The 22,669-nt window shown below is 38.6% G+C and overlaps 1 protein-coding gene and 1 long non-coding RNA gene across 5 annotated transcripts in view; one reads left to right on the top strand and one right to left on the bottom strand.

Moving 5' to 3' along the window:
* The window catches only part of LOC123931831, a 44,925-nt gene extending 39,131 nt beyond the window's left edge, over window positions 1–5,794 (top strand). The window contains exon 3 of the long non-coding RNA XR_006816309.1: window positions 4,992–5,794. This is a non-coding gene — a long non-coding RNA (uncharacterized LOC123931831). The remainder of the gene's footprint in view (window positions 1–4,991) is intronic.
* A 10,182-nt stretch (window positions 5,795–15,976) lies between these two features.
* Window positions 15,977–22,669, bottom strand: part of PDE5A (phosphodiesterase 5A) — a 159,038-nt gene continuing 152,345 nt past the window's right edge. For 3 of the 4 annotated variants that reach the window (XM_045989384.1, XM_045989407.1, XM_045989399.1), the window contains exons 20-21: window positions 22,032–22,115; window positions 15,977–20,475 (exon numbers count right to left, since the gene is read on the bottom strand). In XM_045989384.1, the coding sequence (XP_045845340.1) occupies window positions 20,338–20,475; window positions 22,032–22,115 (222 nt within the window). In that variant the 3' untranslated portion in view covers window positions 15,977–20,337. The remainder of the gene's footprint in view (window positions 20,476–22,031; window positions 22,116–22,669) is intronic. The other variant, XR_006816306.1, reaches the window with a different exon arrangement.

Genomic DNA, 22,669 nt, shown 5'->3' with positions numbered 1-22,669 from the left:
CCCAGGCGCCCTTGAAGTTCACATTTCTTAACAAACATCTTCCAAAGAACAAAATGGGAATTCAAGAAACATGTACAAGTTTACTTAATATTCTTAATTAACATGAGCATTGATATGAAAGAATACATTTTACATACATATTTCGAATAACCAAATAAATCCCATTTTAGCCACTCTTCATTTAAAAAAGTAGAATAGTATCATAGGAGGCTTACTCTTTTCATGCTCACTATTCCCAAAAGCACTAATAGCTCTCTGCCCTAAGCACCGGAGAGGCTTAGCTTGCAGGCTTTCCTCTGGTTGAGAACCATGCTCAGTCCCTGCTAACAGGGCCTGCTGGAGGTGCCAGGGAATGAAGCCATCAGGAGCAACTCTCAAGTAATAATGGGTAAGAGCTGATAGGTATCTAAGCGTCTTTCTCCCTCAGGTGGGATGACTTTGACATGTATTCTCTACAGCATTCAAGAGGTCCCCAGTGATACTGAGCCTCGCTTGCTCACAGTAATAATCAGCTTATAATTCACCCTGTGTAGACTTCCTTTCTCCTCCATTCTTCCCATGTGACTTCTCTACTCCCTCACCAGTATCTGCTGGAATAACTTCCTATTTACACTCACATTCTTGCATCAGGGTTTGCTTTCAGGGACTCTTAACAATTGCCAGAACTCTTGAAGATCCTTATTTTCATCCCAAATTTTAACTTTCTGTTTCTCTCCAACCAAGGGTAAATACTGCTTTGATTTTTTTCTTTGTTTTTCATTGCTTTGCCTTTTTAGTGGTTTAATTAGATATATTAAAGATATCAGTAGTTGATAATACATGTTTAGGATTTCTTATTTTGAACTGAACAAATTTATTTCATAGTGTATATATCTTTCTGTAATTTTTAAAGAACTAACCATTATGTTTCTAAGACTCACCCATGAGTTACTTTTTGTTGATATGTCAATAAAGCTATGGATATTTCTGCCCATTGCTGCTAACTAAACACATGGACCAAGAGTTTACCTAGAAGTGAAATTACTGAGTAATAGACTTTGTGCATCTTCCTTTTTTTTTTTTTTTTAAAGATTTTATTTATTTATTTGACACAGAGAGATCACAAGTAGGCAGAGAGGCAGGCAGAGAGAGAGAGGAGGAAGCAGGCTCCCCGCGGAGCAGAGAGCCTGATGAGGGGCTCAACTCCAGGACCCTGAGATCATGACCTGAGCCGAAGGCAGCGGCTTAACCCACTGAGCCACCCAGGCGCCCCGCATCTTCCTTTTTTTAAAGTCCCATTTCCTAGTAAAGACAGTAGTTCTAATACATATGTCTAATTTTGTTTCCTTTTAAAGTCTCACTAAAGCTTTTAAAAAGACAAAAATCCACAGAGATGGGGAAAAGAGATGAAGCAGTATCAATAAAATTTTTAAATCTGGACAGGACAGGAAAGGACGATGGATGAATGGTGAACTGCTTGGTAGAACTGAGAAAGCCAAACCCAAGTTAGGGTAAGGGTTGAAGGGAAGGAATCAGAGAACGAACTTAATTTATATTACAGAATCTTCAGAAGACCCCATAACTGGTGCCTCTGGAAGATGGGATTAAAGGAGCTAGCTGAAATACAGTGAATTGATGGAAAGTTTAAAGAAGCAGTTAAATTCTCAAATCACCTTCTCTGTGCTAAGCCCGAGAGCAATTGTCCCTCATAGTCAGACGAGTTATTCTCCAGAGAAGCTAGGACAGAGCTGACTGAGGAAAAGTAGACACAGCTGAGGACAAAAATACTGTAAAGAAACAAGAAGATTAATTGAATGTATGCCTATTAACTATTGAAAGATCTACCCTGTTCACTTTTAGAATACTGGAAGTCAGGCCTTTACTCTCTATATAAGATTTTAGAAAATTCTTCTCTGGGGGATCTGACCAGCCCACGGAGAAAGACCTGAAGAAAATGTCACTGCACTTTCCCCAACAAATGGCCCACCTAGATCCCCCAAAGGGAAGTTCACAGTTGACAAGCTTACTAGGGCTTTAGTCACAAACCTTGAAAAAGGAACATTTAATTAAGGAAAAGAAATTTATTTGTTTGTTTGTTTTTTTAAGATTTTCCTTATTTATTTGACAGAGAAAGAGTGAGAGATGACAAGCAGGCAGGCAGAGAGAGAGGGGGAAGCAGGCTCCCTGTTGAGCAGAGACCCAGGACCCTGAGATCATGACCTGAGCCAAAGGCAGAGGCTTAACCCTCTGAGCCACCCAGGCACCCCCAAAAGAAATTTATTTGTGAAAAGAAATCTCTAATCTGAAATAGAGAGAAAAACAAATTGATGAAATTCTTTTAGTTCTGTGTCGGAAGAATAAAAAAACCTCAAAAATAAAAGTAGGAGTGCAGGGCACCTGCATGGCTCAGTTGGTTGGGTGACTGCCTTGGGCTCAGGTTGTGATCCTGGAGTCCTGGGATCAAGTCCTGCATCGGGCTCCCTGCTCAGCGGGGAGTCTGGTTCTCCCTCTGACCCTCCCCCTTCTCATGCTTTCTCTCTCTCAAATTAAAAAAAAAAAAAAAAAACATCTTAAGAAAAATGTAGGAGTGTAACTATCATTAATATTTTCAGAAATTTAAGAGAATATTTTTTCTTTGGAACAAAAATAGCATGCCATGAAAATTGAACAGAACCAGAAACCACTCTTAGAAATTTACAATATGATGGAAGAAATGAAATACTTAACAAAAGAGTTGGATGATAAAGAAACATCCCAGAAAGTATATTAAAAAGACAAAAAAAAAAAAAAGGAAATTAGAGGAACAGTCTAGGAGTCATAATGTTTGGAAAATAGAAATTCGGAATGTGAAGAACAGAAGGCAGGTAGCCATGTAGCATGTAAGTCACAAGAAAATTCCCCAAACTGAAAGATGATATTTTCCACACTGAGTGGGTCCATCAAGTACTTAGTATACTGGGTGAGAATAGGACCACACTCGGGCACAAAGTGAAATTTCATGTATGTGGGGGAAAATAAACAATTTATAAATTCCTGTGATTCTGGGTGGTAGGGTGAGGTGACAAGGACAGGTACCATACACATCATAATCATAATAGGTTTAAATTTCTCAATAGCATACTGAAAGTTGGATAATCAAGGAGCATTGCCTTCAAAATGTAAAGGAAATTGTTGCTTACTTTTCTAATTTAGAATTCTATCCAAACCATCAACTGAGTATCAGGATGTTTTCCAGTTATACTGGAATATTTTCTCAAAAAATTTATCTCATAAACATCTTTTCTGAGAAGCTACTAGAGGACAAATGTGCATTTGAAACTTGGATTTAAAAAAACCCTCGACAGATTTAAAAAATAGAGGAAAAATAATAGCAAATAACTTTTTCAAAGTGGTATATCAGTGTTCCATCCATAAAACATGTATATGAGTACCTTAGCCACATCTTCATTAATAATTATTTTTCCTCTAAAAATTTGATAGTGCTAATTGTGAATCTCTCAGCCTGACAGATCATTTTTGTCTCATGGGAAAACTTTTAGAAGAACAATTTAATTCCTTTAATTATAATAATATATATAAAGATATATATAATATAATATAATATATAATACATATATTATATTTAATACTATAATTTTTACTACTATAAATACATATTTTATATTTTTAGTCAGTTTCAATCAATTCTTTGTTTCTAGATATTTTCCTTTTGTCTGTTACTAAAATTTTTTTTACTAATATATAAAATCTCTGTTTTGGTTTTGTCTCCTTTTTATTTTCTTGGTCATCAAACATGAACTATTTATTCACACTCACTAATAACTTGAAAAATACAAATTTAAATAACAATGTGATAAAATAGTCTTTCCTCCAAATATCTCCTCTTCATTTTGTATGTTGTAGGTTACTCACACCTAAACGGCTATTTTCGCCCTGAACTTAACAACTCTAAGAAACTTTATATATACGCAAGTGAATGTACGAATCTATAGCTCTTACTCCAGAAGTAATTTATGTTTATTGTTGGGAATCAGAAAATGCAGATAAGCAAGAAGGAGATAAGAACCTTCAATAATCCCTTCATTGAGGAATTTCCACTATTCATATTTATTTTAGGTTGGGTTCCCTGAGAGATAGACTTGAAGACAGATAACTCAGTGCAGCTTACTGGGGTGCTCTTGGGAAAACCCCAGGGAGTGAGTGGAGGCAGCAGGACTGGGCAGTGGGGAGAAGCCGGTCTGCTTTGTCACAGCAACCAAATCCTTAACCAGTCCTCCGAGGAAGTCTGGAACTGGAAAAGCCCTTCAGAGTTGTGCCTCACTCAGACGAGGGGGATGGGGTTTTGTTTTGAACTCTCATTGCGCAGGGACAGGACACAGTTTGCCCCTGGAGAGAAGGTGCAACCAGGAGCTGGGCAGCTCCCTTAGGCCTGGGACAATTTCTTGGCCAGCTGTAAGCTGACACCGGCAGCTGCCGATGGTCCCGGCAGCCTGGGCAGTGAGTTCCTTGTGCGTATACGTGGTGTGGCATGTGTAGGGCTGGGGTGGAAGTAGCTGGGGTGAGAGGTCAATCTTGTCAGTATATCCAGCATTCAGTAAAGTCTACCTCTTGCCTTACCTGGATCAACTTGCTTAATATAATAAGTCCACTTCATCTGGAAACAGTTCCTCAGGCACCTGGGTGGCTCAGTGGGTTAAAGTCTCTGCCTTCGGCTCAGGTCATGATCCCAGGGTTCTGGAATCGAGCCCTGCATCAGGCTCTCTGCTCTTCCAAGAGCCTGCTTCCCCCTCTCTCTCTGCCTACCTCCCTGCCTACTTGTGATCTCTGTCTGTCAAATAAATAAAATAAAATCTTAAACAACAACAACAACAACAACAAAAGAGTTCCTCGAGGATGCTGATTGGTCTCTCTTTCTGGGGAAACATGGATGGTTAGTGGGATGAGCTGTTTAGCCCAGGGAGGCAGCTCTCCTTGGGGAGTTTATAATCTTTCTCTTCTGTTCCGCATTCTAGATTTGCCTTGCCTTAGGAGCTTTCCCTGAGGAGCCTGGGACTCTGACTCACACTGTGGCAGCTGTACTTACCCATTTTACTCCAAAGTTTGGGAAAGAAATACTAAAGGACTCTTCAGTGGATCATCTGGGTACCAAACCCATTTTTTCCTGCTCCCATGGTGCGAGAACAACCCTATCTTCTGACACTCTGTCATTAATTATTCCTGCCATCCGGATGGTGACTTCTTTCCTTCTCTGTTGGCCTCTTGGAAAATAGGAGATCCTAATTCATAGAGGCCAGAGCTGGGCTGGGAAATGGTGGCAACAGGGCAACTTTTACTTTTACTCTTTATTTCTCAGACCCCTGTATTCTCCATGTTGAAGCCAGAGCACCATGTAACGGTTATTTCTAAGTATATGCTATATCCTGGAGGCTGGTGCCCATCTCTGCCAGTGTGTGCACATATCCATTCCTTAGGCAAAATTCCTGAATTAGATTTGATGACCAAATGCCCAGAGTAAAATCAGCTCACACAGATGAAAGTACGTATTCCTTTCGAGGTCTAGGCCACGACAGAACACCCCGGGCCATCTACAAATTCTCTCCCCCTATTCCCTTCCAAATTGTTTGCTCTGCCTGGCAAGTAGCAGCCTGGGTTAGTTCTTCCCAGGAACCCTGCTCTGGAATGGAAGAATGGATTCTGATGTGGAATTGTCCTGGCAAATAGCTTGTAAAAAGAAGGATGTAATTGTAGCCGGGAAATGCAAAGGGAAACATTCGTTAATATCTCACTGTCCTATTATAGTTAAAAATCCCTAGTGGGGAATAATAGACTTTATATTCCAAAAAAATAAATTATATCTTCCAAGAAGAAAGGAGTCTGTTTCTGAAAGAGGTCAGTTTGGGCAACTTGAAAACGGGAATACAAACTTCAAAGAAAACAGTTCTTCTGACTTAGGTAGCCTAATGAATGATTAACTGGCTGAAATGTCACTGATGGTTATGACTGTGCTGTCTATCAAGCTTGTTTAGGGCAAATAAAAGAGCACTTAGAGGATTATGCTGGAATAAGCAGATTCCAGCAAATGCTGTTTGTCCTCCTTTGCAATAAAACATTCACCTCAGCCTTTCTCCCCCCCCCCCCCCCCACATAAGAGATAACCAAAATATTGGTGATGGCTTTCTGTTTAACTGGCATGTATAGGGGGTAGCATGGAGGAAGGAGGTCTAGAAGGAGAAAGAGGAATAGATAGACTAAGTAAGGATCATCCACAAGAAAAACTCCCGGCTGGGCTGTCATCGGATCTCCATCTCCTTGCTCAATGGTGGGAGAAGGGCATGCTGCTTCTCCAGCAGGACAGCAGAATGAGGATGTATGTTTGTGGACCAACAAAGATGGTGCAGGTGATGTCCACACTGTGATCTCCATTGATCTGGGGTCAACAGCTCACATAGAAAGGCCTGAAGTGACCTTTGCTCAGAGACAGGTGGTGAGCCCATTGGGGCCCTTCTGCTGTGACAGCACTGACAGGGACTTTGCCGAAGGGACTTTGTAGCCAGACCAGAGTTCATCTTCTGGTTCTGCCAACTGTAAGCTGTATGGCTTTGGATAAGTAACCTAATATCCTCTGCTTTGTTTTCTTGTCTGAAAAATGGGGACAAAATTATCTACATGATGAGACTTGTAAGGATAAAATGAGTTAGTGTATGCAGAAGGCCTGGCACATAGTTACTCCTTAATAAATGTTCACCTCCACTCTGCTAGGAGGCCTTGCTATAATGCAGAGAATGATTCTCTGATAATTCTATAGAAAAGTCCTCTATAGGCATGAAATCATCTGCCAGTGGTGCCCAGGATCCAGGCTTTATGGCTCTTGCAGGCCGACTAAAGTGCAGGGCTCAGGGCAGAAGAATGTTCACTATACCTGTAGCAGGGCAGTCATCAGGCTCTCTTCCCTGGCCAGGGTAGAGCTCTTCCCCTGAAGAGCTGGAATAGCCCTCTTTCCATCTGGAATGTACCCCAGGGTTTGAAGAAGCTCCAAGCTAGAGCAACAAGGAAGGTAACTCCTCTTCTAAATCTCCTTGAAATGCTTGCTCTCTGCAATAGACTTGAAACAGGCTGTTTTTCCTCAGGGATGCTTTTTTTTTTAAAATTTATTATTATTTTATTTGTTTATTTACAGCATAACAGTGTTCATTGTTTTGGCATCACACCCAGTGCTCCATGCAGTACGTGCCCTCCCTATTACCCACCACCTGGTTCCTCAACCTCCCACCCCACCCGCCCCTTCAAAACAGGCTGTTTTTCCTCAGGGATGCTTTTTTGCCTGTCTTCCCCAGGGCCTCTCTCGAAGCTGGACTGATTCCCCCCCCCCCCTTTTTAAAAGATTTTATTTATTTATTTATCTATCTATTTATTTATTTATTTTCCAGAGAGAGAGAGAGAGAGAGAGCACACAAGCAGGCAGAGTGGCAGGCAGAGGCGGAGAGAGAAGCAGGCTCCCTGCCAAGCAAGGAGCCTGATGCGGGACTTGATCCCAGGACCCTGGGATCATGACCTGAACCAAAGGCAGCAGCTTAACCGTCTGAGCCACCTGGCATCCCTGATCCCTTGGTTCTGATAGTGAACAGTGATTGTCGGACCTCTGGTGTGGCAACCTGTAGGAATCTTTGCCCTCCCAATTTGCTCCTGGATGTTGAGTCAACCCATCAGGACATAGATGATAAATCAGAACAAGAACCTTTGCCCTTACTCTCAGATCTAGAAACAATTTGGTGAATTACCAGTAAGCAATATTTATCACATACAGAATGTCAGCTTTCCCTTTGCCCCTCTTGGCCTAGGGCATGCCACATCCAATTTGTTTTTGTCCCAACCATGAGAGGACTTAATTTCATCATTCTGGCCTGCTGCAGTTAAGTGTTCTCCAAGCATATGATCTATGAGGAGGAGGAAGAGGACTGATAGTGGATCTAATCTTTCAAGGTCTTTCTTAAGCAACTGTAGATAATGCAGAAGAATAGAAAATTCTGGAAGCCATCATTTTATTTATTTACCCCACAACTTATTTTTTTAATTTTAATTCCAGTGTAGTTAACATACAGAGTTATATTAGTTTCAGGTGTGCAATATAGTGATTCCACACTTCCATATATTACTCAGTGGTCATTAAGATAAATGTTTCAATTCCCATCATTATTTCACCAATCCCCCCACCGACCTCCTTTCTAGTATCCACCCATTTGTTCTCTGTAGTTGAGAGTCTGTTTTTTGACTTGTCTTCTCTTTTTCTCCTTTGCTCATTTGTTTTATTTCTTAAATTGTGGATATGAGTGAAATCATATGGTATTTGTCTTTCTCTGACTGGCTTATTTAGCTTAGCATTATACTCTCTAGATCCACCCATGTTATTGTAAATGGCAAGATTTCATTCTTTTTATGGCTGAATAATATTCCATTGTATACCTATACTACATCAAAATCAAAAGCATCTGCAAACAAAGGTAAAAACCAATAAAACTAAAAGAAAATCTACTGCATAGGAGAAGGTATTTGCAAATGACATCCAATAAAGGGTACAGAGCTTGTGCAACTCAACACCCAAAAAACAAATAATTCAGTTAAAAAATGAGCTGAAGACAAGACATTTCTCCAAAGAAGACATCCAGGTGGCCAACAGACACATGAAAAGATGCTCAACATCACTCATTATCGGGGAAATGCAAATCGGAACCATATAAGACATCACCTCACACCAGTAGGAATGGCTAAAATCAAAAACTCAAAGCAACAAGTGTTGGTGAGATGTGGAGGAAAAGGAACTTATTCACTGTTGGTGTGAATGCAAAACAGTACAGTCGCTGTGGGAGACAGTATGGGGGTTCCTCAAAAATTTAACAATAGAACTATCCTACAATCCAAGAATTTGCACTACTGGGTATTTACCCAAAGAATAAAAAAATTTGAAGGTGTATATGCACCCCGATGTTTACTGTACCATTATTTATATTAGTCAGACTATGAAAGAAGCCCATGTGTCCATCAGTAGATGATTGGAAGCCATCATTAGTCTACTTCTCTCTCTGTTGAAATTCAATCTTTTACTTCTCTTTCCTATGTAGATGGAATATGTTGTACTTTTGTTGAGACGAAAAATCCAGATAATTAGAGAGAGGATAAAGTTGTAAGAGTTGCTCTTACAACTTCTAGGAGTCTCTCTAATAAAAGTGTTAAACACTGAATCATTTCTTCAATGGCTTTGTGTGACTAGGCCTTTAGTCTCAAGATTATGAGCAGTTGGAAGAAAAGAGCAATGTTTTAGATCAGTAATTCTCAAATTTCAGCGTCCATCAGAATAACCTGGAGGGCTTATAAGAAACTCATCTTGCTCAGCCTGACCCTTGGCAGATCAGGCCCAGGGCCTCAGCATCTGCATTTTCAACAGGTGCTGCTGGTGCTAAGGTCCGGGGAACCACACTTTGAAAATCGCCGGTTTACATAACAAAAGCCCTTGGTTTAGAACTGTTAGAGAGCAGAACTATTTTGTAATGCAAAGTACGACAGATGTGTTGGGGGCAGACTACTAATAATGAAGCAACTGAGTCTTTGAGACTCAGTTTCATCATCACAAAGTCAGGAGTGAGAATAATGCCTGTATCACAGAACTGCAGGCAAGATGGGATAAGGTCACGTGTGAGAAAAAGCCTGGTAAACGGCAAAGCACGGTCTAACTGATCCTGGATATGGCTCCAATAGTCAGGTTTTCTCTTCTTGAGAATAAAAGCTTTTATTTTAACTTCTGGGATAGAAATCTTTCATCATTACCATCATCGTGCTAATAGTAATGATACTCGTGGTCTTCTAGTCTCCTAGTGTACTTTCTGGGTTGGGCACTTAACACATTTTGTTTATCGCTTCCGAAAACCTTATATATTTTATCATATACATTTTAAAATCATATTTTATCACATAAATTTATCATATTTTATCATATTAATTTTTGCTTACTGAAAGGAATATAGAATTTGAATTTTTGTTGAAAATGGAGGAAGAAGCCACGAAGTAAGCAGCACATGCAGCCAAAAGGTCAAGAGGGCAAGGAAGTGGCCTTTAGCAGGAAGGCAGCTGTGTTGACCCATTTTAGACTGTGGATCTCCTGTTTTAAATCCATACATTTGTGGGTAGGATTTTTCCTACCAGTGATAGGAAACTGATACAACATTTTTGCAAGGAAAATTTTAGAAAATTAAGTACAGAAGGGATGTTGACATATTTCATTGTCCAGGTTTAGTACATGTGAAAACCAATGCCCACCGGTAGTGTCCAGGTACTATCTCTTTGTTTTCAGGAATCGTCTGCTTGTGTTTGTCATTGTCATATGTGTTCCTCCTCTCTCCTCCCACATTTCATAATCTCCGCTGAGAGAAAAAAAAGAGCAACTCTGTTCTACTCACAGTGTTGTGGCTCTTTAGAACCTGTTTGTATGCAAATAGTACCTTGTTCCTTTTGCAGTTCCCTGATAACACCTATTTGTGTTGGTTACGTTATTACTCTAGCACCAGCACATCCCATGTACTGCTTACGAATGCTGGCTGCCAGGGAGCCGACTGTCATCCGGGGGTGATCAGCACCAATGCCAGTCTTAGAACAAGCAGAAGAAAAATAGGAATGATAATTTTTGGTCTTGTTAAATCTGCTTTTTCAGAATTTGATAATACAAAATAGGACAACATATCTTACAACTATGTTTTTCCTGAATTCTTTAGGCCACATTTACTGCATTACTCCCTAAAATGGGATCTCGTTCAGTGTTGACTTCGCTCCTGCCTTCTCTACAGCCACTAGCTGGTGAGTGAGAATGTTCTGACTCGTACATTACGTCCTTCCAACAGCACCGCCTATGACAGACTCGGGAAAGCAGATTTACTACACTGATCAGAAGCAGGAGATGCCATTGATAGAAAAGGCCCATTCTGCAGAATGACAGTCTAGAAATACCTTCTAGGAGATACGCATAGCACTCTGAGAAAATCTTGTGATGCTGGCTGGTTCGGAGCTTTGTGGAGATGGTTAGGTAAGTGAAGTGTCTGAAGCAAATGCATAGGTTGGAGAACATGCTCTGGTTAAATGGGTTTGCTAACAATCCCTGCCTCAGCCCCTTTAGAAGCTTAGATCTTGGGACAGGCCACATATCCAGACACTTACCTAGGATTTCTGACTTAAAATGCATCAAGATTAGAAAGGTAAAGAAAAGAAACAAATCTCCAGCATTCACTGCTTTTTATTAGATTTATTTAAACCACTTAAGGACTGGAGTGATGTGGCCATCACTCTCCAACTGGGGGTCTGACTGAATTGAGTTAGAGGTGGAACAAGAGGCTGAGTGTTGTTTTAGGGGTGTTCCTTCATTTGGAAAGACAAGAATGCGGTATTAATGATTTCTCCCAATAGCCTCTATCAAAGAGTTCTGTTGTCTGGATTTCTTGGGGATCTGATCCTAGTCTTGTGGCTTCGGACTTCATGCACTATGAATTGCTTCCTCTTGTGTTTTGCAGATTTGAATTAGGAATTTGTCTTTAGTGGCATAACTTCTATAGAAATGTTATGGGTCTATTTGGGGTTATGTTCTTCCAAAGACATTTTACCTTTGTTTTTGCCTGGTATCTAGGGATATTACTGGCCTGAGACTTCTTTTGTGATTATAATCTAATTTGGGTAGTCCTGGATCATATTCAAACATCAAATCTGTGTTAATGAGGATGGACCCAATGTTATTATTAGCCCAGATTAAGACAGGCATGCTTCCTTTGTTTTCCTGTGTCTCCAAGTAGATTTCTTCCGTACCCCCCAATCCCCCTTCCACCTTCTTAATGTTCAGTGAGGGCATAACTCTTCACATGTTTCAGCCTTACTTGGAGAGCCAGTACCCAAATACTGTTTCCTTCTTGGGTGGGTATTAAACCCCCTTCATGATTTGGTCTGCAAATATTCCTAGATCTGACATAGTATCAGTTCATATGCTGACTGATTTATTTCTTAAGTAGCTTTATTTTGGTCTCTGGGGAGTTCTCTTTCTTAAGAGTTCAAATATACATTTATTAAAAACACATTTTAAAATTTTATACACTTATATTTATGTATTATGCTATAGTATTTATATTTAAGTATTATATTACTTCATAAATAGTTTAAATCATCATTCATAATTATAAAACTAATAATTATTTAAATAAATAGTGGGAAGACCTTCAACTTCTCTAATCTGCTACTTTTAGATTTTCACACATATTGTTTCTTCTGCCTAGAATGTTCTTCTTCCTTTTCATGTGGCTAAACCAGATATCTCACCCTTAAAGAAGTCAATTGTGAAGCCTCAGGTTGGAATTAAGTACCCTCCACTCCCCACCCTCAATGCACAGACAGATGTAACTATCGGTTGTATTTGGCCTCCACTGGGCTGGAAGCTCTGTGAGGCCATGCTTGTTTAGTTTACCCCAGCTGGATATGGAGTAGAGAATCAACTATTTGTGAATGAATGAGCATCTTCTGCTGACTTTTGTATGCTTATTTATTATTTTTATTTAAAAAATTACTTAAATTTAATTTAGTTAACATGTAGTGTATTAGTTTTAGGAGTAGAGTTTAGAGACTCATCACTTGCTTACAATACCCAGCGCTCATTACATCCAGTGCCCTCCTTAATGCCCATCACCCAGGTACCTCATTTCCCCACTCAGTTCCCCTCCAGCAACCCTGTTGGTTCCCTATAGCTAAGAGTTTGTTATGGTTTGCTTTCTTCCCTGTTTTCATCTTACTGTATTTTTCCTTTCTTTCCCCTATGTTCATCTCTTTTGTTTCTTAAATTCCACATGAGCGAAACCATCTGGTATTTGCCTTTCTCTATTTCATTTAGCATAATACACTCTAGCTCCATCCATGTCCTTGCAAATGGCAATATTTCATTCTTTTTGATGGCTAAATAATATTCCATTGTATTTATATATCACTTCTTTATCCATTCATCTGTTGATGAACTTCTGGGCTCTTTCCATATTTTAGCTATTATGGGCATTGCTACTATATACATTGGGTGTGTGTGCCCTTTTAAATCACTATTTTTGTGATTCTAGGTATTTATCCTTTGGATAAATAGTTTTATCAATAGATACCAATAGAATCCTTTGGATAAATACCTAGAAATGCAATTGCTAGACTGTAGGGTAGCTCTATTTTTAACTTTTTGAGGACCCTCCATATTGTTTTCTAGAGTGGCAGGGATACAGAGAAAGGGGCACCTTCTTACACTGTTGGTGGGAAAGGAAACTGTTGCTTATTTATTTTTAAGTGTAAATCTTATCTTTTCTGTAAGATTACTGGCCTCTAGACTTTATGAATTTTCCTTGGTTTGTAGCAATATGGTAAAACTGCCACTCAGAGTAATGCCACTAATGGTTATCAATTTATTAATGACAGTCTGATAGCTAACTTATTTTTCACAATAGAAAAAATATTTTTTCCTAAAACTTGCTTTATTCAGCTTTTTTTAATCTTAAATTTCACTTTTTTTAAAAAAGATTTTATTTATTTTATTTGACAGACAGAGATCACAAATAGGCAGAGGCAGGCAGAGAGAGAGGAAGGGAAGCAGGCTCCCTGCTAGCAGAGAGCCCGATGTGGGGCTCGAGCTCCAGACCCTGGGATCACGACCTGAGCGGAAGGCAGAGGCTTTAACCCACCGAGCCACCCAGGCGCCCCAAATTTCACTTCTTGTCCAACTGAGAATTTATAAAAACTCTGTATTGATTTTTGTTTCCCTTCACTGGAATTACTTTCTCCTTTCTTTATAAAAAAATTCAATTTTATATCAGGTGACAAAGTATGGAAATCCATTCTTTCACTCAATATTTGTTAAGTACTTTTAAAGTACAAGAAAGATGAAGAGATGCTGGTAACTTAGGAGGGCTGTGTGATTATAGCAGGTTTTCTTAGGGCCACAGGAGAATCAAATATGTTTGAAGGCCTACGGTATGGAGCTAGAACAGAAAAGAGAAACAGGGGTTTCAAGAAAAAGGGAATAATGATAGGACACAGTCTCCCTGTCATCGCCCAGGAAAATTTATAACTTACTCTAACAACTGAGTAGAGCACTCTTAGAAACTACTCCTATTGGCTTGTGGGCATGCGCTACGGAGAGACTATGAGCGAGAGAGCATTTGTAGCTGAGGCAGTCGCTGACAATGTTTTATGCTTTTCCTTCTTGGGCTAGGCAGATCAAGGAGACCAGAGAAGTCCTGAATTTCAGAGAGCTGTTTGGTAAAGGGTGAAGCTTGTTTCTTACAGGCATATGTTAGATCAGTGTTATATAAAGACTAAAAACACTCCTGTTGGGTAAGGGGAAACAGTGATAAGAAGTGAAATATAGTTTTAAAAGTAATTAATATTGGGGATATGAAGGTTGAAAGCTATTGTAACAGTCCTTGTTTATTGCTTCTCCCTGCCATTGGCCATGGAAGCTTGCCCTTTAGATGGCAATTTAGAAAGAGGTATCCTAAAAGGTGCCATTGGGATTGCTGTCAGATGATTGAGAATCAACTTAGTTCTGATATATTTTGCACACGCACACACACACACACACACACAGTTAAAATGAGGCAAGCCAGAGAGAAAAAATCATGCATGCCATTTAATTAGATTTCTTTTAGTTTCAAATAATTATTTTGATTCCATGCATAACCTTTGGAATGTTTATTTTGAAAATGTGGTTTGTGAACTGGAAAGATAGCTCTTGTTTGTTTGCCAAGGCTGAATGTAGCTTACAATCAGAATATTCTCTTTAAGTTCAAAGAGTTTCTGTAATTTAATGTCATGTGCCTTAAAAATAGAAAAATCATACCCTGACATTTGCATCTATCAAATATAGCAATCCCTGTTTGCTGAGAAGGAAGCACAGCTAATAGCAAGAATGTGAATTCAAGAGAATTGTCAAATACTTCCTTTTTCTACAGAAAGGGGTGATGTCTCCATGGTTGGAATATCAGAGACTTCAGGTGACCAGTTATTGTTTGGAGAATATCTTGATAAAATGATCACTGATCAAAGAGGAAGCAAGAATTAATTCTCTACTGATTATTTCCATTTTGCTTTTCTTTAGGTAGTAAAAATTTTTTAAAAGGCAGTTTTATTCATTGTTCCCAGAAAGGGATTACTTCTTTAAATAATCAGGAACTCTGGTGCCCCCAAGTGGTCAGGAGATCTAAACCATTATTTTACATGAGCTTTCATTTCATTTTTGTCTTCAGTTTTGTGGATTAGGCATAGCCTAGATATTCTGTCCTACATGAAGAGGGCTTGTCTAGTGGCAAAACTGAATGATGAATCAAAAACTCGAAATTTAATTACACTTCCACATCTCTACATTAGCAGCAGAAGCATGGTGGTATCTGGGGTTCTGTGAAGGCCTGTCATTTGCTATGATCAGATGAACTCCAGGAATGTTAACAGTAAAAACCCAAACAAAACCAAATCTGCTAGGTCAGGGAAATTTTACCTCTAATGCTTCTAGATAGTCCATTTGATCCACCAAGAATGGATCAGAGACCTTTCCAGATAAAATTCATAAAGATAACTAAATGGAATAAATACCTGCTTTGAAACTAGACGTGTCTGGACTCAAATCCAGCTCGTGCCCTTGGGCAAGTATGGAACTCCTCCACCTTAGCTCCTCCTGCAACAGGAGACTGGTAATAATCACCCTTTATGGAGCTGTTAGGAGCTTGATGTGAAGAAGGTATGGAAAATGTTGCCCTCAGATTGGTAGCAAAAGATGTTAATACAAAGAAGACTATTACTGAGAGGAGTCTTGGTTAAGGAAAGGATTTGATTAAATCTTTTTTTTTTTTTCCAGCTAATATGACCACCGCTTGACTGAAGTCTCTCAAACCATTGGGTCCATTCTCCCTGCCTAAAATTCCCCTAAAAATCACACAATACTCATACCTACTTGTTCATTCTTCTTTTTATTTTTACAAAGCATAGCAAAATGAGTTAACAACCGACAGGTGAAGAGTTTGCGTAACAGAAGACCACCCTGACCATCTCTTGATTTTATGGGTATCAGAGGTGGGGAGGTGTTCCTTTAAAGTGTTTTGTCATAGAAGAGTCATCGGAAATGGTTCTTATGGTGGGGGAGAGGAAACACAAGAAATCAACAGTCGCAGTTATTTAAAAGGACTCAAAAGCTAAACATAATATACATAATAACTCCTTTATCCTAGTACAAAAATAGTGCCAGAAACTATATATTTGTTCAAATATATTGAAAAAGGTATAAGAATACAAATAGATATTAACAGTGGCTAGTGATGATTCATAAGGTTTTCTTTTCTTAAACTGTAATAGAAATTTATATTTTCAACTATTTACACTGCTTTCAACAACATTTATTAAGACACGTTTACACAGGCTTTTGAGAAACATATGGAAAGGTGAAGTGAGCTTTAGTACTTTCTTCCTTGCTCTCTGTAGGGGAGCAGAAGGGGTCCAAAACTGTGCACAATTTAACAATCTAAAAGAACTCTGAGTAATCTCTATCTGGCTAGCATATGGGGAAAAAAAAACCTCTATATAGTAGAATACTCCTTACATAAGGTGTTCTTTAAGCTATCAACGGCGTAAATGATGCATACTTGTAAGAAGACAGGATATTCACTGATGGAGTCTTAATAAGTTCCAGGTAAAGAAGGTCCTTGGAAAACTGTCTATAATACATATGTTATAGATGACAATGCAAGTGATATAATGTACCCTAGATTTTCAGGTTCAGTTGGCAGGATCAGAAGCTGGTAAGTCTCTCATCTAGCCCTTTTCGCAGACTGTGGGCTCCTCGAGGTCACTGCTCTATCTCCATGGCGGAGCACAGTGCCTGTTGTGTCACAGGGACTCGATAAAGGGTAAACCGTTGCGTGTCTGATACTGAGCAATTCAATTATACCACCCGATTTCAACTACACTCATCCACAGGAGAGGACAGCAATTTCACCTTTTCTTCTTCTCATCTTAAAATCACTCTTGTAATCAAATTAAAACAAAAACCAAAACAACAGCACTTCTTGGGATGACCTATCAAGCATGAGGAGTAAAATCTGGTGAAAAACACAGAAAACTTGAAAATCAGATGGGAGTATGTCTAACATTTGTGCTCTATGCTGAAAATAAAGGCACTTTACCCCTAGGCAAGAATAGATCAATGACCAGTTTCCTCCCAGATCCCAAGATGTCCAGTGTATTTTCATACACTTTCTAATCTCAGTACTCTTATCTAATAGAAACTATTCTTCAGGATTAACAAATAAATGGTGACAACATGACTCCCCAGAGTTTGTACCTTGAGGCAAGGTACTCAAAATCTCACATTCACTTGTGATCTGCATGAGAAACCAAATAAATGTATTATCTTTTTTTCAGTCTTTGAAACAGAGGAAGTGACATGTGGGATTAGATACTGTGCTCTGCAGCCCAATATCCCACTTCTGACAGTGGTCTCTAGGGCCCATTAGGGCTGCCGTGGTGGCTGCCTTCTGTGACATCCTCCCATGAAGACAGAGGCTTTGCCCAAACATAACTCCTCTAATAACACTTGTTCAGGCACACAGAAGTTAAGTGACTCACACAGGTTCACAAAGGACTGTGACTGGCAAGGGCGAAAAATATAAGGCCTGGCAATTTTATAGACATCTTTTAACAACTTAGTAAAATAGTGGGCACTTTTGGGGCCGAAAATTGAAATGATATGTCATCATTCAGCTATAACTATAACAACTTTAGGAAAAAAAACAGCTTCTTACTAGAAATACAGATACATTGCAGGGGAGGAAGGACTATAAATATATTTTTTCCAACTTGGGAAGATACTGGAAAAAAATTCACATAAGAACAAAAGCTTCGATTTGTGCCCATGTACCAGATAACCTACGTATGGAATGATTTTCCTAAAAAGTAAAAATTATTTGAACCATCTAACTGGTCTTAAAGAAGTATTCTTCTTATAAGAACTAAAACTTCCAACAATAGAACAGGCATGGCGCTACCCAACTTCTTTTAATTGCTAAACTAGTAAAGTAAAATAAACCATTATCTAAAGTAAACCGAACAATTTCTAATCTACATAGAACTTCTTGTTTGTTAAAATGGCACACATACAAAGCTTCCATACATCTCAGTGACATATTAGATGGGTCTAAAAAACTACTAAAGTACATGATAACAGATTTTAGCATAACTGCTAAATCACAAGGTGTATGAGAAAACGTTACTAAAGACTGCTCTTCTTTAAACGATTTTTCTATGCTAAAGAATTATGTCTGCATGCATGGGTGTATACCAGTATATAGATACATTATTTTAGTGACAGCCTGTGTAATTTACACACCAGCGCCACCAAGAGGCAACTTTACAGATCTCACCTATATGACGTCAAATAAAAATTGAATAGTATCCTCAAAATACAAGTTTTACAACAATTACACATATAGCAACAAACAGTTGGTAACTTCCTAGACCAGCATTTACCACTCTAAAGTAATGGCAAGACAATTTTTTTTTACCTGAATGTTAAGAATAAAATCACATTATGTAATTTTACATAATTACACACTCAGAATTTTAAAAACGCAATGAATATATTGAATTTTAGGCAGTTGAGAGAAAAAACAGTATGAACAGGAAACAATGTTTAGTGAAAGTCCTTTGAGGATGCTGCACCATGTCCCCAAGAGATTTTCTACACAATTAGTGACTGAAACTCAGAAACTTTTTTTTGGTGGTTAACAAATCAGACAAATACTTCTCTTTCTACATTCCTTGAGTCCAAACATTTCCACATGCTTGGAACAGATTTTTCTTTCCCGAATCAGTTGGTCGATTCAGTATCTGCTTCTCTAATGATGAATGAATGTGTATTTAGGGTAAACATGATCAATGGGAATCCACTCAAATGGGCTCAAATCTAAGACAATGTTAACGTTTTCTAAATGTGCTAAAAGCTATGAAAAGTATCAACAACCTTAAGCTCAGGGTGAGCATTTAGTGCACACACCCAAACTTCTGTGATTCTGAGTTGACTAGTCCTATGAACTGAAATATGGCAGTTTCTCAGCGGCAGACTCAATATGCTTAAGTTTTCTTCAGGCCTAAGCTTTCCTCCTCTCCCGCTTCTTCAATTTTATTTTTGACCCGGACATCAAGGATAGCCTCTTTTTATACAATTAAAACTATTCTCTATGCTTCCTTTGACAAAGAAAAATAATGATTCATTTTACCTTTTATCTGCAGTCATATCTTACCTCAGGTCAGTGCTCCAATGATCACTTTTATTCTCAGTTTTCTGTCGAGACTTAAACTGTTCACTTAGAAACTATGGTTTGTAAGAAAAACGATAAGGAAGTTATTTAAAAGAGGAAGTTCAGTATTCAAAACACTGACTCTCAGAGGACTCTTCAAACAGAATGTTTCTCTTCACTGACAGAGAGATATGGCCATTCCATTTCTGGATCACACCCATCCCTCAGTAAAGTCAAGGACCATGAAGTCCTTTAAATCAGTGTCTCCTCCTAAGGTTTCCCCTGCTTTCCATCAGAGAGGGTAGACTGCAGTGATTTTATGGATAGTGTTTGGATAGACATATGTATTGAAATGAAGAGTTCTCCCCTTCCTGCTCACTAACAAAAACAGCAAATCAATTAACAATACCTATTCTTTACCATACTGCCTTATAGTACTTGCCATTTGTTTCAGAGTTTTAGCTTTTTTGTTGACAAATACCATCCTTTCCCCTTAAATCCACTAGGCCAGCACTTTTCTCTATCCTATGATAGAGAGAGAGAGAAAAAAAAGATAGGTTTTAAATGCCACAGAATACATTCAATTTGCTCCTAGACTATTTTTGAGAATGAAAAGATTCCAAACATTCTTTAAAAGACTGGTAATTCAGAAAACACAAAAACAATTATTTAAAACCCCCGAGCAAAAAACAAAACCCCTAAAACTCCCCCAAAATAAAACAAAACATCTCAGCACAAGAATTTAACTTGCATTTTGTAGTACACAAAATATCACAAACAGAGCTCTTATCCATGTGCTAAGAGTGAGTGGGTGTCGTTGATAACCTCAGATCAGTGGCATAAAACAAATATACAGAAAATATGTAATAGTCCCCTAAAAACATTTCATGCTGTGCCCTTAAAAGTTGTGCAAAAATAAAAATACAGCAGTGGCAAAGTATACACTAAACTCATACAGTGTATAGCAAAACTAGACATACTGCAGAATACACGGTCTGTAAACTTGAACTCGGCATGAACAGACTGCTCAGTTCCGCTTGGCCTGGCTGCTCTCCCCATTAATCAGCATTTTCTCTTGCTGTTCTGCGAGAGCCTGCCATTTTTGCCTGTTTTTTCTGCAGCCATCCAGCAAAGGGAAGCAGTCCTCTGACACATGGGTCAGTGCCTAAAGAAAGAGAAAGCAAACAACTAGAAGGCATCCAGGAAATAAGTCCCCTCCTCGTGCTTATTCCCAAGAGCCACAATCTCACACTCATTTCACCAGCAGGCCCACCGCAGGGGTTTTCACAAGCTGTGTGAACAAATATGCAGATCATTTATGACTGAGTTCTCTTAATCTGTGCAGACAAGGAGTATGTGAGGAGAGATAGAGCATACACATACATTCCAAAGTAACCTTATTGAGTTACAATAGAGACAGATCTGTATGGAATCCACTTCTCAGGGAAACAATACATTTTGCTTTCTGGTAGTACAGATGGCTCTCCTGAAGTGTGATCCTATCAGGAACTGCTTAGTTTTTGTGTTTTCCTATAAAACAGTTTTATACAATGTACTTAAATAGACTTGTATCAAAGATCATAATAAAGATTAACTTTATTTATTTAATGGTATTATTTACCAATTATTAGTGCCACACATATTTAGATACAAAATGTTCACTGCAGGTTTCTTTGTAATAGAGAAACTCTGGAAAATAACTTTAAATACCCAACAACAGGGTTAGGTATACTATGTTACTATTTTGCAGCCTTTAAAATATCACAGAAACACACATGACATGAAAAAATATACATTATGATGTATTATGAATTACAAAAACCAAATTTGCTAAGTGAAAAAAATGCAAAAATTTCATAAAGCATATACACTAATGTATTAACAGTAGTTGTCGGAGTAGTGGAATTATAATTCTTAGTTTTCTATAATGACTCTATAATAAATAATAGTAAAAATACATATCAATATTACATAGAACCTAACAGCAGATTCAAATGAAGTAAATCCATGTACATATATGAAATGTAGGGGGAAAAAGTTACTGTATTGTGAAATGTCTGGATTAGAAGATTCTAGGGTTTCTTTGGGTCTGACATTCTATGATAACTCTATGATAAATATGCTTTTCCCAAATAATTAAAACTTAAAATGGTTTCCTATATACACTTTAAAAACAAGAATAGTGTCTACTTTCTGTACTTTGGGAATAAGCATCTAAACTAGCCAACTGGGATGTTTTAGGGAGAATATCTTTACCTAAAAAAATAAAAATCCCAAGCCAGAAGGTGTAAGGAAATGGGAACTTGTAATATTTTTCCAGTTATCTCCTTTACATCCTCATAGAAATACTAAAGCTACACTACATAATGAGAAAAAGCTGGATAATTTTTTCTTTATTTAGGCTTAAACTTAAAAAAGAATATGCTGACATAGAGTATGCACAGTATCCCTCCTAAAGGTAAAACTCACATAATTCTTTTTAGTATTCTCACATCAGTTTGCTAGAGTCTAGCACAGAGTAGGCACTCAGCAGATAGTCATACATTGATGAATCAAAGTTTTTGAGAAAAATCAAATGTAAAATGTGTTCTTTCTTCAATGCAAACAGCATGTTCATCAGGAAAAAAAAAAAAAACAGCCTAGTGTTAATCGCTTCAATTTACTTGAGGTTTTAATTCATAACACAGTCTAAGTTTAGCAAGTGTGTTTTCATATAAATACCTCATACAGTTGCAAGCAGATGGCATCTATGAACCCAACTTGCATACTTGGAATTTTGTTTTTCTTCTCCCTGTTCATTAGATCCTGAAAATACAAACCCAGAAATAGACAGACAGACAGACACATACACAGATCTAGTTACTTAAGGAACACAATGCAAGTTGGCCCCCAAAACATCAATCGCTTTGTTAGCTGAGAAAGGCCAGACACAAGCCTATCTGTCTCTTTCCCCCTCGGTCTCCTGCACTCTGCTGGCACTGGGCTCAGGGAGACCCTGATCCTCTCTGCCTTGTTCATCCTGGTTGGCTTTTCCCACCCTACCCATGGCATCGATCACTCGTCCAGAGTCAACCACTGACTCAGAGTCGACCACTGCCGTGTATTTGGAGAACACACAGCTTTGAATTGTCTATTGATACGGAGCGGAACACCCTCAACTTTGTGGAAGAAGCCACTGAGGCTACAGCTGATTACGATTCAATTCATGCAGAGAGCTTTCTGAAGGATAATTATGCAGATGTCATCCTGCTTATTCCCAGGAGGTCATGACTGGAGCAGCAGACGAGCCCAGCACCGGCCATGGGAAGCAACGAGTCTGTACCAAGTGTTTGTTTAAAATGAAGCAAATTCCCCATTAG

This window comes from Meles meles, chromosome 2 (assembly GCF_922984935.1).
Source record: "Meles meles chromosome 2, mMelMel3.1 paternal haplotype, whole genome shotgun sequence".
In the NCBI taxonomy this organism is placed as follows: Eukaryota; Metazoa; Chordata; class Mammalia; order Carnivora; family Mustelidae; genus Meles; species Meles meles.
This window is presented reverse-complemented; position numbering and strand designations above follow the sequence as displayed.